The sequence below is a fragment of the Bactrocera oleae genome, chromosome 4, assembly GCF_042242935.1.
Source record: "Bactrocera oleae isolate idBacOlea1 chromosome 4, idBacOlea1, whole genome shotgun sequence".
Taxonomy (NCBI): Eukaryota; Metazoa; Arthropoda; class Insecta; order Diptera; family Tephritidae; genus Bactrocera; species Bactrocera oleae.
This window is the reverse complement of record NC_091538.1, coordinates 21,138,455-21,157,648: the sequence shown is the minus strand read 5'-3', so window position 1 is coordinate 21,157,648 and position 19,194 is coordinate 21,138,455. Positions and strand designations below refer to the sequence as shown.

The window sequence follows — 19,194 nt, the reverse complement described above, 5'->3', positions numbered from 1 at the left end:
GTCAAGTACTAGATTGTAGCAGTTTCTCAATTTCGTCTGGTTCTTAATAGAAATCTGAAAACCTAACAACTTTAATGTAAAACAAAAAAAAAACTTTAGATTCGGTTGCAATACCCTTCACAAATAAAATAGTTTCCCTACAAGAAATAAATTTTGATCAGTCAATTTGTATGGCAATTAAAGGGTTTTCCAATAAGAGTGATATGATTAAAAAACTATTTTTGCAGGAAAGAATTCGATGTCCAATTTTCGAGTACTTTTTCCACTAAATCAAGTCGTATGTTATGAATAGCACGTTCACTATTGACTTCTAAAAGTTGAAGAGAGTCTGGTTTATTGCTAAAGATCTATTACTTGAAATAACTCTGCAAGAAAAAGTCTAATGATATTATATCACAACTTCCATATCACAAAATCTTGAAACTATCGTATCTGCAAACTCGGTTGTTGAACGTGCTATGTAGCACGTAGCCCCGTTCTGTAGGATACATATGTTGTCAAGATCAATTTCTTCCAATTGCAACCATAGAAAGTTGGTTAGCATTGATCTATACCCCTCTCCATTGACAGTAACAGTGTCAAAAGCTTTATTTCGAAAGAAGTACGAACCGATGATTCCACCAGACCAAAAACCACACCAAACTGTCAACCACTCAGATAAAAGTGAGCCTCATCCGAGAAGATGAAACCGCACAAAAAGTTGCAATTGGATAACGATTATTATACTCTCGCAACCTGTTGCTACAGATTATAATAGTTTTGTTCACCTAACGGTTGTTTGTATCACCTAAAATTAATCGAGTTAGATATAGGGTTATATATATATAAATGATCAGGATGAAGAGACGAGTTGAAATCCGGGTGACTGTCTGTCCGTCCGTCCGTCTGTCCGTCCGTCTGTCCGTCTGTCCGTCTGTCCGTCCGTCCGTGCAAGCTCTAACTTGAGTAAAAATTGAGATATCTTTATGAAACTTGGTAGACATGTTTCATGGTACCGTGAGACGGTTGGTATTGCAGATGGGCGTAATCGGACCACTGCCACGCCCACAAAACGCCATTAATCAAAAACAAATAACTTGCCATAACTAAGCTCCGCAATAAGATACAAGACTGTTATTTGGTACACAGGATCACATTAGGGAGGGGCATCTGCAGTTAAATTTTTTTTTTTAAAAGTGGGCGTGGTCCCGCCTCTAATAGGTTTAATGTGCATATCTCCTAAACCGCTAATGCTATAATAACAAAATTCACTGGAAGCAAATGTTTATAGCACTTCTATTGACGGTGTGAAAATAGTTGAAATCGGGTGGCAACTCCGCCCACTCCCCATATAACGGTACTGTTAAAAACTACTAAAAGCGCGATAAATCAAGCACTAAACACGCCAGAGACATTAAATTTTATCTCTGAGATGGTATAAGATGACTTTATAGGAACCGCGTTCAAAATTAGACAGTGGGCGTGGCACAGCCCACTTTTAGGTGAAAACCCATATCTTGAGATCTGCTTAACCGATTTCAACCAAATTCGGTGCATAACGTTCTTTTCATGTTTCTATGTCATAGTGCGAAAATGGGCGAAATCGGATTACAACCACGCCTATTTTCCATATGACACCATTTTAAATACCACTTGATTCTTTCTCTTTCCACTATGCAAATCAAGCAACAATGATTATATCGGCGTAAAACTTTGCGTGAATAATACGTTTAAAGTATGCCACCTTGTGACCAAAAATTTTCTAAATCGAACCAAAACTGTTCAAGCCCCTAAGTACTAAATATGTGGACCCCAGTGCCTATAGTTGACCTTCTACCGAAAATATCAGTCAATCCACAAAGAAATCTCAAACGAGTATACCATTTGACTTTGCGAGAGTATAAAATGTTCGGTTACATCCGAACTTAGCCCTTCCTTACTTGTTTTTAAAATAAAATTGAATAACTTGTAAGCGTTGTTCTTGAGCATATCTTTCCATGATGAAATTATAAACAATACTGAATATAATAAAAAAAATAACAGACCATGACATATTAAAAATGGGCGAAACGACACATAGAAATGATATCATCCCTATTGAAAAGCCCTATATATGCTATAGTAGTCGGACTCCGACAAATGACCAACTTCTTCGAGAGAAAAGGAGATTTGCAAATTTTCGGATTAATGTCTCAAGAACTGAGGGACTAGTAATGGATTTAGATCAAAACACTTATCTTCAAAACATTTTTTCCATTTTAAACCTCGAAATCTTTCAGTCCAAGCTTTTATGTAATTTCTGGCACCTGCATTCCGCATTCTTTTTGAAGTAAATAATATTTATTTATTTCTTCAGAAATATTTTACCTTTGCATGCAAATATAATATTTTAACTCAGTTGCACATAAAGTACTGTCGTTCCATTAATTATCATTCCGCATGTAAATATGCATGTAAGTGGATCAACGTGAATCGCGTCAGCATAAAGCGGCAACAGTCATTAATTTATGCTGCCAAAGAATGAGTCCCGGCGAGCAGTGGCATCTATACACGGACAGGCAATTAAAATAAATAAAAATCAGAAGTGATAGAAGAAGAAGATGAACAAGCACAGGTAACCGTTATGCAACTGTTAATATACATTGTGCCATATTTATTCGTGCTGCCTGTTCATGCGGGCAAGAGCGTGTTGTGAAGCCATCAGAAGTGGATAATCTCTGCCGGCTGTATCTTCGCATACTTTACTGGTGCCTTCGTTTTAACTGTGCTCCTCGCACACCGACTAATGGAAATATATACCACTCACACACACTTGCACAAAGTTGATTGGTGGAAATAATCGCTTGCATTACGTCTTTGCCATGCAGCCACCAGTCGCGTGACACGAATGTCCAATCGTTGGGCATCAGCAATGGGGGTTTTGGTTTGCGGAGAGACCAATCTGTAGAAGACAACATTTGTCATTGATGATCCCGCTAGCGGACTGGTGCTGTTATATTGTGCTGGCCGTAGCAGCTACTATCACCCTTTGACAAAATCTTACCGTTTTCATTTTTTTCTCCATTGTATACGAGTTATGATATGCCTGGATGTGATGGTGCCCATCAGTAGCTCAGTAGGGTGTTTAAAATGTCCTGTTTGTTTATTAAAAGACACATTTAAAGTAAATGAGATATATGCTTTCCATTGCTTACAGAGGCACACTTCTTAAAGCTTAAATATTATAGTATATTAAACGTTAATTAAGAGCAACGGGAGCTGTTGATAAGGGTATTACTTTAAGGGATACGCAGTATTTTTAGGATAAATAGGTAGGTAGGTAAAGTGGCTGTCATTCGACACACTTAGGCCTTTAGGAGGCCCATTGGGATACCACTGGGACTGTGATCCTCTCACTCTACAGGTTCCTCTCTGAACCACCCCGTACTTCTGATGAACTTCATCAGTGTGACAAGTTTTATCTGTGCAACCTCCGAGACGTCGTCAAGAAACCCACGACTCATGGTTGCGATTCTTTTCCTATATAGTGCTGCGCAATCGCATAGAAGATGTTTAATGGTCTCCTCCTCTTCTACTTCCTGACAGCTTCTGCAATAGTCTTTATATGGGGCGCCAAGTCTACTTGCATGTCTGCCTATTAGACAGTGGCCTGTTAGTACTCCTACGAGAGTTCTTATATCATTCCTCTTGAATTTTAACAGTCGGCATGTGCGGCTCATATTCCATTCTTGCCACGTTTGCCTGCTGGTTAAGCAGGTCAGGGAATGATTCCACTGACACTCGGCTATATTAATGACATGTTTGTCGATTAGGTATCTACACGTAGCCAGAGGCATATTTATGTCCACCTTACCAGGATCTAGTTGTAGGGTGGTGCCTGCTCTGGCTAGTTCATCTGCTACGCAGTTACCAGGGATGTCACTGTGTCCTGGAACCCATTGCAGATTTATAGTGAAATAGGATGACAGATCCGCTAGAAGATCATGGCAATCCTTCACTGTCTTCGACGAAATCCTATGAGACATCAGAGATTTCAAAGCCGCTTGGCTGTCTGTATATATAAATACACTTCTTGTTTTTATTACGCTTTTTGTTAGTACAAGAAGGCTTTCTTTAATTGCAGTGACCTCTGCTTGGAAGACACTACAGTGGTCTGGTAACCGGAAGGCGATTTTGGTATCTAATTTAGCCGAGAAGACACCGCCGCCTACTCGGTTATCCAGTTTGGAACCATCCGTATAGAAGCTAATCCCTTCTTCCTTGTCCACTACATCCCGTTCCCACTCCTCTCTGGAGGGAAAGGTAATATTGAGGACCGGATTTAGGTTCAGCTCCACCGGATTGCGAAAATCCGTAGTTATGGGAAGAACCGGGAACTTCCTAAGTATCCTAGAATGTCCCTTGTTACAGGCGACTAATAGGGAGGCTTCCCTCAGTCTTAGAGCTGACTTCGCTGCCATTTGCTTGCAATATAAGTCTGTTGGCAGCAAGTGTAAAATTATGTTGAGTGCCTGGCTTGGCGTAGTTCTGAGAGCTCCACTGATGCAAATACTAGCTGCTCTTTGTATACTTTCCATGCTTCTAATCGCATATTTCTTTTCTGTAATTGGCCACCATACTACTATCCCGTAGGTCATGATCGGCCTTACAATTGCTGTGTACAGCCAGTGAGCCACCCGAGGTGTCAGTCCCCACCTGGGCCCCACCATTCTTTTACATGTGTAAAGCGCTGTAGCAGCTTTCTTTACCCTAGCTTCCAGGTTTTGTTTCCAAGAAAGCTTCCTGTCCAAAATTAGTCCCAAGTAGCTTGCTTTATCCCCTATCGTTAGCCTGGTGCCATTTAAAGATGGCGGCGTGATTTCGGGAGTACTGTGTTTCTTAGTAAACAATACTAGTTCTGTCTTGCTAGCATTTAAATTCAGTCCGCATGATACGGCCCATCGATTAATCTCGTTTAGTATTGTCTGCATGAGACTAGCGAGGGTGTTCGGGAACTTGCCCCTAACCGAGACTGCCACATCATCAGCGTAGGCCACAACATGTACCCCCTTCTTTTCTAGGTCCACAAGCATTTTATTCATTGTCAGGACCCAGAGAAGTGGGGATAACACGCCTCCTTGGGGTGTACCCCTTCGGACAGATCTGTACATCGTTGAAGCTCCCAGCGTTGAAATAATTGACCTGCCCAAGAGCATCTGTTCAATTAATTTCCGGAGAGGCTCAGATATGCCCAGATCTTTAAGCGCGCTCAATATGGCCTTCGGCTGGATGTTGTTAAAGGCACCTTCTATGTCTAGGAAGGCTACGAGGGTGTATTCTTTTATTTCCAGAGATTTTTCAATCTCTGCTACCACTGAGCTTAATGCCGTTTCTGTGGATCTACCCTTCGAGTACGCATGCTGCGAAACTGCCATTTTTCTTGGGTTTAGTATGTCCTTTATATGTATTTCTATTAGTCTTTCCAGCGTTTTTAAAAGAAATGATGAAAGACTAATTGGTCTAAAATCCTTTGGATTAATATGTGAGCTTTTGCCCGCCTTTGGGATATATATCACCTTAACTTCCCTCCATGTCGAGGGAATATAGTTCAATTTCAGCGCCCCTCTAAACATGGTTGTTATCCAGTTTATTGTGTAGCTCAGGGATTGCTGTAACTGGGCCGGGAATAGACCGTCTGGTCCCGGCGTTTTATAAGGCTTGAAGCTGCCTATTGCCCAATAAACATTGTCATCTGACACTATGTCTAGCGGAGGGGTCTCTGAGCTAACTTCACTCCCCATTATATGCCCCCCTGTGAGGTTCTCGGAACTGTCTGAGAAGTGAGTGGCCATTAGTAGGCCCAGAGTCTCTTTACTGGATTCCGTCCAGCTGTGATCTGGCTTCTGAAGGTATCCGATGCTGTGTTTCGACTGTGTCATTATCTTTCTCAGTCGGGACACTTCTGCTGTATCTTCGATGTCGCTACAAAAAGATTTCCACGAATTTCTTTTTGCTTTTCTTACCTCCTTTTTGTATGCCCGAAGGTGGTTGTGATAGTTATCCCACTCTGTATCTTCTTGGGATAGTTTGGCAGAATTGAATTGCCTTCTGCAATTCTTCTGCATGTTCTTAAGTATTGGGGTCCACCAATTCTTCCTCTACTGTGAGTTAATGGACAAGCTACCTCTAGTGCTTGACGACAAGACTCTGTGAATCGTTTAACAAGGATGTCTAGGTCCTCTTTCTTTTCCGGTTGGAATGGTGGAATCATAGGAATACGCTTTTTTAGCTCCTGCATGTGCATCTGCCAGTTCGTTTTCCTATGATTCCTAAATTTCTCTTCCCTAACTACATTTTCTTCAATTATACACTCAATGTAGCGGTGGTCTGAGAAGGAGTGTTCTTCCAATACCCTCCAATGTGTTATTTTATCCACCAGTTCTTCCGATACCAGTGTTATATCTAAAACTTCCTGTCGGTTTCTGGTTATAAATGTTGGCGTACTACCTTTGTTACATAACAGAAGCTTACTTCCTATTAGATAATTAAAGAGCAACTCACCCCTTTCATTAATGTCCGTGCTTCCCCATAGATTATGGTGCGCATTGGAGTCGCATCCAGGTATGATCGAACACTTGGATGCTTCGGCGTCTTGTACCAGCTCCTTGAACAGCTGCGATGGTACTGCTACCTCGTCGTACGGCATGATGCGAGCCGGTATTTCCTCTTGCTCGTCTCCCAGCTTACCACCGTAGTGTCGTTACTACTGTAATTGTGTAATAAAAAGACATTAAGCTTTTTGTTAGCCAATATACATGTCCTAGGCTTACCTACACAACCATTCGCGTATAGATTGTAACCTGGTGTCCTCAGACCGCATATACGCCCTCCGTTAACCCATGGCTCCTGAATGAGGACAAAGTCAGGCCGTTCTTCTGCCATGCTGTTAACTAGGGCTAGAGACGCTAGTTTGCTGTGGTGTAAATTAATTTGGAGAAGACGCATTAGTTATGGTCTTCTCTGCATCATCATGAGAGTCGCTTAAAAGCTCACTCTCAGTGTAGAGTTTAGAGAGTCTGTCCGCAAGTTCAGACCCCGAAGTACACTCACCTTGATCCGTGATCTCTGCGTCGCTCGAGGACTCCACTGGATCTTCCTCGACTTCGCACTCCGATTCCGATGCCAAGTTTTCTCCTGCATCGGCGTCTGATTTGTAGGTCATGACCTTTACTTTTGTGAATCCGTAGTTGATCTCTCCGCCACTTTTCGCTAGCGGTTCTACGGATTCTTTTGTTAGAAGCAGCAGAATCTGCATTGTGGCTCGCTTCGTCTCCACTCCAGATTCTGCTGCAGGGTCGTCAAAGGCCTTGACGAATCTCCATCCCTCCGTTGGCAGATTTGGGTTGCAGGCTCTTATGAGCTGCATTATTTGGTCCGGCTGCGATGGTGTAGCCGGGATCCATACCCTTGCTCTCGGTCGGGATGGGATATCTTTCCTGTCTACCGCCACCAATTTGGCTCCGGGGTAGACCTCTCCCACCTTAGCTATTGCTGCTTTATATAGCTGGACCGATCTCTCGTCTTCACACGCTATCATCTTTATTTGCCCTTGATACCATCCGGCATCCGCACATGACGGGGGTGGACCTGGATTGCTAAGTAGCACTTCCAAAGCCACATTCGTCAGTGCGGCTTGCACCCATTTCCATTGGGCTCTGGGGATTTTTCCTTCGGGATCACCCTCATCCAGTACACCAATGACAATGCGGTTTCGGGCCACATCAGCAAAAGATCTTACGGGCGTCACGCCCTTAGTTTTCGGTCTCTTAGCTGACGGCTTAGCCTCTTCAGCGGACCTTTGTCTTTTTGTTGCCACTACCGGCGCTTCTAGTTTGAAGTTAGGTAGGACAGCTCTCGCGCAATCAATGGATTCTCGGAGCTCCTTTGTGAGCTCCTCATTGTTTGGTGGTTGCAGCTCCACATTCTTCAACAGGTATGCAGCGCGTCGCCTCTCTGCATACTTTGCTTTTGCCGGGTCATCAATCCTGAAGGAAGGCCACTCTCTGGCTGACCCACTACTGGCAGCTTCGCTTTTAGCATCTCCCACCTTCTCCTGCTTAGCTGCCAAGCCTTGGCTACAGGGGTTGGTATGGGCTGCCTCCAGCGTTGCTGTTTTTGTGGCGCCAGCCTTGGCTACTGCCCCCTTAGTATTCGCCTTTGCTCCAGGACCAAGCTTCGCTCCTGTCCTCGCTTTGGCTGTTGTCGAGCTCGTGCCTAACGCTGCTTTTCTCTGGGAGCAACCCGCTCCCTCCGGTCTTTTTGAAGGAGGTCCGGACTCCTTTTTGTTTTTATTTATAAAGTTAATGTTTTGGCTCATATTTTGGACCCACGAGTATAAGGGAAAGTATGTCCGCTTGCGCATAGCCCCCGCTACGCAAGTAAGGCTATCTTATTACGGAGGGCGCCAGGTATCCGTAAGCTCCGTGCGAGACTGGGCTATTTAAGGGCCCCCAGCCAGGTTGATCTTCGGCACGGGTCGCATGACACCTTGATCCAGCCCTTTACCTCCTACCATGGTAAGACCTCCTATCTGGATGCTGCCTTATCGAAGAGTACCGAACACCCAGATAGGAAGCCTGACCTTAGCTAGACACCTCACTACTAATGACGTGAACCTGTGGTATCTATTTCCAGTCGGCACCCTCGTGGAGGGTTCAGCGGAGGATTTTTGCCAACCTTAGGATAAATAAGTTATAGCCAATTTCCCTCTAGCCTTTTCAATTCTATAGACTTTTATTTATCTAGGTTCTGTATTAAAATATCAAAAATATACCGTTGTTACGATAAAGGTATTAAACTTACTAGGACAAAGTTTCGCAGTTATATTCTCTTTGTAGTTGCCTGCTTATTACACATTTCTTTTAAAAATAAAAATGAATATGTGAAAGCTCATCCTATAAATGTTATAAGAGTTAGCATTATATTAGCTTATGACTGGTACCTAAGCAAGAGTAAAAATAAAATTAAAAGGGCTTAAAATAATTTTAAACAAAAAAAACTCATAAAAGCTCTTTTTGATTATGAAAAATTTAAAAAAGTTAAATTTTTAACGTGAAACGAGTCCATACAATGTGGTCCAATGGTGTTTTTTACATTAACTTCATCAAAAAGTGAAAACTCAAGGAAGATATTAGTAAATGAAATACAATTTGTATCCCCTGAACAGAGTATATTGAGTTAGCCACGATAAAATATATATATTAATGATCAGCATGACGAGCTGAGTCGATGCAGCCATGTACGTCTGTATGTCTGTACTTGTATACACACGAACTATTCCCTCAGTTTTGAGGTATCGACCTGAAATTTTGCATCACTAAATCATTTAGCTTTCTTACAAACTGAACGATCAGAAGTAAGTTCTTATAGGAAAACATTTTTTTTACGAGATATTTTCATGAAATTTGGCATGAATTATTTTCCAAAACAACGCTATCTACATCTATTCAACTGCCTACTATCGCATTCAACTGCCATACAAACTGAACGATCCGAATAAAATTCTTGTATGGGAAACTTTTCATGTGTGAATGTTACTATTGTTTAAAAACATACTAACAAAGTTCCGAACAGAACGAAAAAATAGTCCAAAAGTGAGAGTCGTCTATAAAGCTAAAGTTTATACAGCATATTATGAAAGCTTTGCGATATCATAAAAAAAGTTTAAGGTTCAAGGCTGGTAATTATTAACAATATTGTAGAAGGTTTAGGACTAATTTAGGCGGAAATTAATAGCTAATAAATTCGCATATAATCTTGTTTAACATATTTTATTTGTAAACTTTAAATATGTACAAAAAAAGGTTAGAGAAAAGTGAAAAGGGGTAAAAACAGTTTAGAAAAAATCAAAAAATGTAGTTTTATTTACAAAAAATTTAAATAAGTTTGCAAATTATTGCAATTAGATTTAAAGCTTTAAAAGTTTTTAAACAATTAAACTGACTATTTATGTGTACATGTGTATACGAATATTTTAACATACACTTGCTCTATAAAGCTCAGCCATGAACACAAGTATCCATGAGTGAAGAATTCACAATGAAATGCACGTCGCTGGCAACGCATATAAGCACATACCCTCATATACATATGTATGTGCATGTATGTTGTTTGAATTATAACACTCACCTGGCAAGTTCAATGACTTGACGCCTGTAGCTTCCTTCCGGTTTTACTGCATGGTCTACCTCACTCTCTATACGGCTCCTTGGAGTGTCTGCTTGCCGAAGAATATGCTTAAAATCCCCCACACACCCACATATGTACACTAAAATATTAATGTGGGGAGATGTATGTGCAAATGTAGCAGCATTAGTGTTGATGTGCTCATGTTAAAAATACATAAAAAATTGCTCGAAAGCTTAACAAGACTGTGCACAAAAACAATAAAGGCTAAAAAAGAGTGTTGTGTGAATAGAAGCAACTAAATAAAAGGAGAAAAAATAATAACAACAAAGCTGTATACACAGTTAACAACACAAAAACCAATGCCATATAGGCATCAGTACATAAATAAAAAAACAAACACACACATACATTTGCCAACTTCTCATCGCGCCCATTACGTTTTCACACGCCTATGGAAAAACTTTCTCATACATACATACACATTTAGAAGGTGTACAGAGAGAGTCAACTGAATGTTTATGAATTTTAAAGTAAGGAAGTGTGGAAAAGACTGCTAAGCAGTAGTGTGCAGAATAAGATTGGTAGCGAAAGTATAATGTTAATAGCTTTCTCGTATATATGTGTAGGCCAATAGGTATATATATGCATATGAGTATATACGTATGTAATATATATATATAGGTTGAGTGGTACTTCTAATACAGATACCTCTCCGTTCTGTTCTGGCACATATGTAAGAATATGCTGTATAAATCTATCATCTTGTATATATATGTTTGTAAATACTAATACCTATAAGCGTATATATATACATATAATTTAAAGCCTAAACAGCAACGCGATATGCAAAGCTTCTTCGCATTATTTGCAGTTTAGCTATGCATAAACCAGAAAAGAACCAGCTATTGGAGCTTTCGGAAGCAATGGCGCATAACTTTAGCCACAACAAATCTTCTCGCGATTCCTATTTTATTTTACAATAATTTCTTCAGTATTCTGACCAAATCTGAGGCAAGCTCGCTTTAGTAAAACTCATCCTTTCCAGTAATTTTTTTTTCAATCTTTGCTAAAGCATATGCGCTCTTAGCAGAGTTCATGTTCAAATCAGAGATTACCGACCGCTTCAGCTATCGAATATTCCACCACGCAGATCGATCTGACTTTATAAACAATTTCTCTAATATTATCTCCATCATCTCAAAAAACTTTTGTTCGGAGGACTTCACATTACTTCTAACTGAAAGACGAGTTTGTGGTATTTCTGCTGAAAGGTGTACATTGATACGTGCAGTTCTTGAATGCTAATTTGGTTCTACAATACAATATTTTTCCATAATATATTCATGTAGCTAGGATCTTATAGTATGAAATTTTTTTTCCGATCTCGATCATTTGTGCAATGTGAATAGCGATAATGATGTATATACTTGTAGTAAAAGTTAAGCCTGAACAAAATTTTACGAATAAACTTTCTAAACTCACAGAAGTGAAAGTGAAAAAGACTTTTAAATGTCAACATTTATTGTTTCCTAGAAGCCGGTTAGTACGAATCACAAAAAGCGTACCAGCATAGAAACGTAAGCTGGGATTTGTTTTCGTGGCGTCGTGTTTTCTTCGCTATCTAAGTACTAAAACATTTGATAATATCATACATATATACATACCTGACTCATAGTACTATATTCCTAAAAGGTGATGGTGTAGACACGCGTTAGAGAATATCCAATACCAGAGACATCATCTGTAGGCGTCACATTACGTAAATATATTACACGTACAATACTTAGCTATTCGTGAATGGAGCATTTGCACGTTGCGCTTGTACGAAACAGTACAAAGATGAAAATGTGAAAACAAGTTTTCATAAATATTTATGGCTCCATTAAGGTGCAAAAGACGCAGCAATATAAGAGCCGCGGGTTTCAGAAAACAGCATGTTTACAGTAATGGTAAAAGGACCTGTATTCTAGTGTCATATGGCGCACCTTCCTTTGTAAAATTAATAAGAGCATAGTAACTATGGAAAAGGGTTCGTGAAGGTTCAGCATTACACGCCAAAACACAACGGCCCAAACTGACTGACACGCTGATAATCGCGTAAGCGATAAATGAGCATCGACTCTCCGGAAGTGTTGTCGCCACTGATACAAGTGCAGCTTTGATCGCCTTTCATCGCATTTCCATCCCTACCAAGTGGTTTGGTAAATTGCTTGTCAGTTGCAGTGAAAGCTTCGTAACTTGTTGTTGACTCCATTGTTGATATCATGACTTGTATTCTGAATCCATATGTATATATTATAATATATCCATTGGGCTGAAAAAAGTGCTGCCAGAAATCCTTAAAGTTTAGAAAACCTTTGAGTTATAATGATATATTCTTGCTATAAAACTGCAGCATGGCATATTTTAAGCATTTACTCAAATATTTCAACCAGAATCTATTAGCTTCTCTATTTCTAAATAATTTTTTAAGGTAGTCATCCAGTGTCGTTTTTTTCGGAATTATTTATATTGTAAATTGCAAAACCACAGAGTTTCCAAATTTTTATTGTGGTATATATTAATATATATATTATATAATATTTATTAAGTTTTCAGCTTTTGAGACTAGCTGTAGGTACATGGCTATCATCGGAACTAAGTCCTTTTACAAATCTTGGAAATTCAATTTATTTAATGCTTTTAAATATTAAAACCCAAAATTTCATGATTTTTCGCAACAACTTTTTTATGCAAAAAACGGTTCAATATTTTTCAAAAACCTTGTCCTGGCGATAGTCATGTATGTAATGAATCTACTATTAAAGTTTTAAAGTAACCAATAGAACCGTTTTTGAAAAATCGTAGCCGCCAGTTTAAAAAATGTAGATTCGAGAAAAAAAAAAGGTTTACAAACAATTACGGCCCCGCGATCTAAAGACTTTACTTTCTCACTCCTGTAACTTCTCAACTACATTTAATTTCGTAAAATTACTTTACCAGCACTTTGTATGAATGCTGGAGATTAGATTTATGCATAAAAAATTCGATTTTTTGAAACCGTCATACGGGGTGACCCCCTTAAATGCTTTCAGTGAAGCTATATATGAAAGCTTTACCTGAACAGTACTCAAATGTTTAATTATAAGGTCAATCAATAGCGCTTTTTTTTAGATCTTTTTTAAATACTTTTACTAAGGCTTTCATATTTTCGCAAATCAAAATTTTGCACTGGATACCCTTAGATTTATATGCTTATCTCTTTCTTTCTATTTGAAAAACATTGAGAGAGAGTAAACCTTCTTATATTGGATAATAACGTCGGAATAAACCATTGTTTCTCCAAAGCTTTAATTTTTCTAGACTTGTTGTGTTCTAAAAGTGCACCAAAAGTAGTTAATGAAGCAGGTAAATAAGGCAATTTTGTTAGTGAACCACCAACCTCAATTTTCTACGTTATGAAAATATCCAACAAAAATAAATAAAAAGGAGCTGAAAGCCCGTCGCATAGAGAGGAAAGCTGTGTGGCTAGTGGAAAGATAGAGTGAAATATATTTATGCTAGTATAATGAAAACGAACGTGTAAGTAATAGAGCACAAGCGCTGCCACCAGTTGAAGCTTATGTGTGTACTTCTGCTTGAGTGTGACATCATTTTGCCTAGTTTGTAAGTACATACATAAGTCTGTTTGCGAACCCACTTGCTAGGTAACGTTGTTTGTTCAAAAAAGCTCACATCTTCTTCTCTTTCCCATTACATTCATAAAAATAATACGGAAAGTAATAATGTGCAGCGTGAAAAGCTGGATAATTATGTACTTATATGACAGTGTAAGCACAAATGAGTATATGATATTTATACATATATGCATATCTTTGTCAAAATATACGATTGTGTGTGTAGTTTTGGAGATACCATTATTTTCTTCACTAGAAGCGCCTTGTTTGTCGGAACCGCTGGTATCGGACCACTGTAAGATATAGCTGCCATTGATTATTTTATAATCAAAATCAAGTTTTTGTATCGAAAACTTTTTTATTTGACAAGATCTCTTCACGAAATTTGAAATTACGCAAGAAATGCAGTCCAAAACAATGTTACAATATCCGATCAAATTGATCAGATTGGCCCACTATAGCACATAACTGCCATTCAAACCGACTAATTAACATCAAGTAAAAATCTTTCTAAATGATCTCTTTTCCTTATTATTGTAAGTAACCTTAATTCCACTTGAGATTGTTTATATCAATCAACGTAGCTACAAAGAACTAGCAAAACCTTTTCCGTTGGATGCAAACCGATGGCCGATTACATATTCAGACTTAGTTATACATAAAATTGCTATAAATAATGCACGTGTGAAGGGTATTAAAATTTTGGTGCAGCCGAAGTTAACGTTTTTTTATACAATTTTCGAAAACTCTTTTCCTTAGAAGAGTCTGAAATCGATTCTTTGTTGCTCTATATACTTTAAAGTAAATATATGAAAACATTTTCAAAGCTCCTAGCCAGTAAAACGTTAATATGCAAAAATTATCTCTTAATCAAACGACCGCGCATAAAAATTATAAAAATAATAAGTTTGCCAGATTGTTTTAAATTTTGCTTAGCAATATAATAAAATTTATTATCAAAAGTGTATATATATATTTGTTTCAATTAGCTTAAAACTTTTCTAATAGCTGGCAACACTTTTCAAATATAGAGAGAAATCTTTCGTAGATATGTTTGCTTTAATGCATTTATTCTAACATTTTATATATTTATAAGTTTAATTCAACAAAATAAATAATTTCAGTGGTAGCCCTTTTCATTTTGTGCTGTAAACATTCCTTATTGCCTTGAGTTATCCTCTGATCAATTTTGATCGGTGAATTCGGTAGTAACCCTATGTACAGTCTTCACATATATATATGTTTATTAGGGTGTCCGTTATTTCCCAAATTGATTTTTGACTCTGCAGCGCCCCTAAAATTTTTAGTAAATGCCCTAAAATAAATTATGAAACTCATATGAGCTCTTAATATTGATAATAACCCGTGCCGCAAAGACGATTCATTTCCCGTTTAAATAACATGGAGTTTTCGTACTTTTTGCTATTAATTTTTTCTTTGCGAAGCCAGTTGATATAATGCTGCGGCATCGAATTATTTTTGTAGGAAATCAAACGTTCTACAAAAAATTTCTCTGAAGTTTTGCAAAAAAATCACTAACGTCAAAGTTCTTCAAGGTCAAAGTTCAACTAAAAATATTTTTTTTTTTTTTTTTTTGAACAAAAAACTATTATTTTTTACATAAGAATTTATTGTTTTTCGCCAAAAATATCTTATTTAAACTGTTTTATAACATCAGAGAAATAAGTTTTAAATATCCTGATAACCAGTAAATGTAAATTACGATGTAAGTTAACCTTAATATATTAATAACCTTAATATAATTACAAGTTTTATTAGTAAAATGTAAATAATTTGATAAATTCTTATATATATCTTAATTAATTATGTCATAGTTACATGTGACTCATATTAATATTTGGATTCAGTGGTGTATAACATTGTTATCAAAGACATTTCTGATATTATAAATACATAAATAAAACTTATACAGTTTTAAAAATTAAAATTATAAATACTCCTAACTTAAAATTTCAATTTAATTGTTATTCACGATGGGTGACAATAAACATATGGACTTAAGAAAAAATATATTTTTAATCGGTACAACGATAGATACTATAAGTGATAAAAAATTTGCCACAAACAAAAGGAGATTTTGATTGGTTTCTTGACAAAGATGTCGATTATTTTATTAATTATGATTCCGTAAAATTTTTCGAAAGATTCAACATCGATACAGACTTTCTCCAATTGGATTTCAGGAAGTGGTCAGACCATCCAGATTATTTAAAAGGTTTCGAAATCGTTAAGCATTTGAAAGTGGTTAACGATTCTGCGGAACGAGCTGTTAAACTAACTGAAGAATATATTAATACTTTAGCTAAGAACGAAGATCAAAAACAATATATCATTTAGATTGTAAGTGAATATAAAAAAAAAATTTCCAAATGCCACCAAAGAATGTCTAACAAAATAAAATATGATTTTTAATTTGTTTGAAAATTTATCAAATTATTTACATTTTACTAATAAAACTTGTAATTATATTAAGGTTATTAATATATTAAGGTTAACTTACATCGTAATTTACATTTACTGGTTATCAGGATATTTAAAACTTATTTCTCTGATGTTATAAAATAGTTTAAATAAGATATTTTTGGCGAAAAACAATAAATTCTTATGTAAAAAATAATAGTTTTTTGTTCAAAAAAAAAAAAAAAATATTTTTAGTTGAACTTTGACCTTGAAGAACTTTGACGTTAGTGATTTTTTTGCAAAATTTCAGAGAAATTTTTTGTAGAACGTTTGATTTCCTACAAAAATAATTCGATGCCGCAGCATTATATCAACTGGCTTCGCAAAGAAAAAATTAATAGCAAAAAGTACGAAAACTCCATGTTATTTAAACGGGAAATGAATCGTCTTTGCGGCACGATTTATTATCAATATTAAGAGCTCATATGAGTTTCATAATTTTTTCTAGGGCATTTACTAAAAATTTTAGGGGCGCTGCAGAGTCAAAAATCAATTTGGGAAATAACGGACACCCTAATGTTTATATAACAGATTCTGAGCTACTCGTAATTATATGATATGATAATACTATTTACATGCAAACAAATTCGCCCACCAACCCACGTATACATATACAATACTTATTACCCATATTCAATTCTTTGGTTACCTTTATTAGCGGTTGCATGTTCAAACACACTCATTTGCTATATATAGTTATATGCTAGTTGCTTGCCACGCTGGTAATTTACTGCTTACCATTTGCAGCACCCGACCGTTACCTCAATTGTATCATCACTTCCCAAGAAAGAGCGCAAAAGTGCTGTTTCGTTGAGCTGCATTTTTGATACACACATATGTCAATAAGGTGGACTTGTATGTTTTTCCCATAACACCTGAATTAGTCATCAAATAATCTAGTTCTGGGAAACACCACAGCAAGAACGAGAAGTGTTAATCTTGAATTTATTTGTTATGATAATACGGGGTGAATAAAATACCATGCAAATACTGTAATTAAAATGCATTTTTCTATATCGCAGTTAGTTATGGGTACGCCCTCATCAATTAACATTTACTGTGCAACTAAGTATATAATTGTTGAATTTTTTCATATTGTACACATCAAAACAATGCTCGAGATCCGTCCAAGACTAACAATGGCTTAAAAAATAAGAATAAAAACTTGTCTCTAATGTATAATGAATTATACAGACTCTGCCGTAATTTTATTAACAATATACATACTAATTTTTTGATATTGGGATCCCGATTATTTCGGGATTAAATTTCACTACTTCAGTTTATATGACTACTATATGCTATAATGGTGCGATAACGGCGGATCTGGCGAATGAGCAGCTTCTTAGGACGGGTGAAAATTTAAGATCGATATCTTAAATGTGAGTGACTAGTTTGCGTATATACAGACAGACAGACGGTCATGGATAAATCGATTTAGCTCATCATTCTAATAATATATTTTAAGTACAAAATAAAATAAAGTAACCTAGTATAATAAATTACAAAAGTAAATTTTTTAGTAAATGCATTTAACCCTTTTAGTAAAAGCACATGGTTTTGAGATCAAATATTGTCATACGAGATTAAGCAATATAAGTCTATATACATGTATACAAAGTATAGTTACATGTATTCAAAATATGTTAGGTTAAGTAAAAATAAAACCATTATTTTTTCAGTAAGTGCTACATTATATTTAGCACAGTTAGAATGATCTGATTTCGTTCAAATATGCACCACTTTATTCGATAACTTGTTGTCATTTTGAAGGTAATGTCATTAGTCATAATGTCTCTCATAGAAATTCTCGTCTTTTTTGGCAAAACCGAAAATGGTAACAGGTATTAATCCCTATATGCTAGATCCGAGTTATAAGGTGGATGCATAAGTACCTTCCAACCAGTCCTCCAAAGCTACCGGCGAGTCGCTAACGATGTGTGTGGCTTCCAGTTGTCCTGTTGGAACACCATACTTTTTTTATTGACCAAAGCTGGCCGTTTCTAGGCGATTACTTCCTTCAGATGGTCCAATTCACAAAAGAGGTCCAAATTAAGAGCTTGGCTGTCAGGGAGTTGCTCATAGTATTTGATTTCCTTCCAAGGTTTGATGTGACATAGCAAAAACTTCCTAACCATTATTCTTGTCTTGACCGCCGTTTGCGCGGACTCACCACAGTTGTCGTGCATATCCCCTTCATAACCAATAACCATCCGGTTCAGAATTCAACCGATTTTGTTACGACTAAACAACGATTTGTTGATAGAAATTCAATACATATATTGCTTTATGATATATATATATATACCAAATGAAATATAAAAACTTAATAATCTGATTATATAGGGGATATTAAAATTCTGTATACCCTTAATATTTGTTCAATATTGCTTGTTACAATATACTTTAAATATCCGTCCGCATTTTCAACACTTTGTTGTTATATTCATGAACTTAGTACATAGGCATAGCACTTTATCGAAACCAATACTAAATAATTGATTGTGAAATGAAAAAATCATCAGTTAAGTACTATACAGTTTGTGAAAATGTATTTTGCAAACTCATTGCAATGTTCAATTTCGGGGTACCGAAATTATTTCTTATTGTTAATCGGTATTACGTATCTGATTTTTAATCACTTCTTAATGATATTTATGAAAAACACCTATTAATTTTTCGGGATCCCGAAAATTTCTGAATGCAATATTTGTGAGTAAGATTTTATGTATATATGTAAATTTTCTTCACGTGGAATGCACTATAATGTTGTTTTTTCTATTTTGTAGAAATGCATGGTGATTCCATCACTTCTATTTTGCCCACTATTGCCATTGCTATGTACACAATTAAAAGGGTACGGACTGACACTGTTAAACAATTGCCTTAGTCTATATAAAATACACATATG

General features: G+C 36.8%; 2 protein-coding genes across 3 annotated transcripts in view; one reads left to right on the top strand and one right to left on the bottom strand.

Annotated features, from left to right (window-relative positions):
* LOC106614500 (uncharacterized) overlaps positions 1 to 19,194 on the top strand; it is a 274,551-nt gene that overhangs the window by 205,100 nt on the left and 50,257 nt on the right. The gene's annotated exons all lie outside the window — the stretch shown is intronic.
* LOC138856880 (uncharacterized) lies at positions 6,918 to 8,335 on the bottom strand. Its single transcript, XM_070107763.1, has one exon. The coding sequence runs from the start codon at positions 8,333 to 8,335 to the stop codon at positions 6,944 to 6,946; it is 1,392 nt and encodes a 463-aa protein (XP_069963864.1). The 3' UTR covers positions 6,918 to 6,943.

What these genes read in the sequence shown, in the direction of transcription:
- LOC138856880 (XM_070107763.1), bottom strand. Translation starts at nt 8,335, where the DNA reads ATGAGCCAAAACATTAACTTTATAAATAAAAACAAAAAGGAGTCCGGA.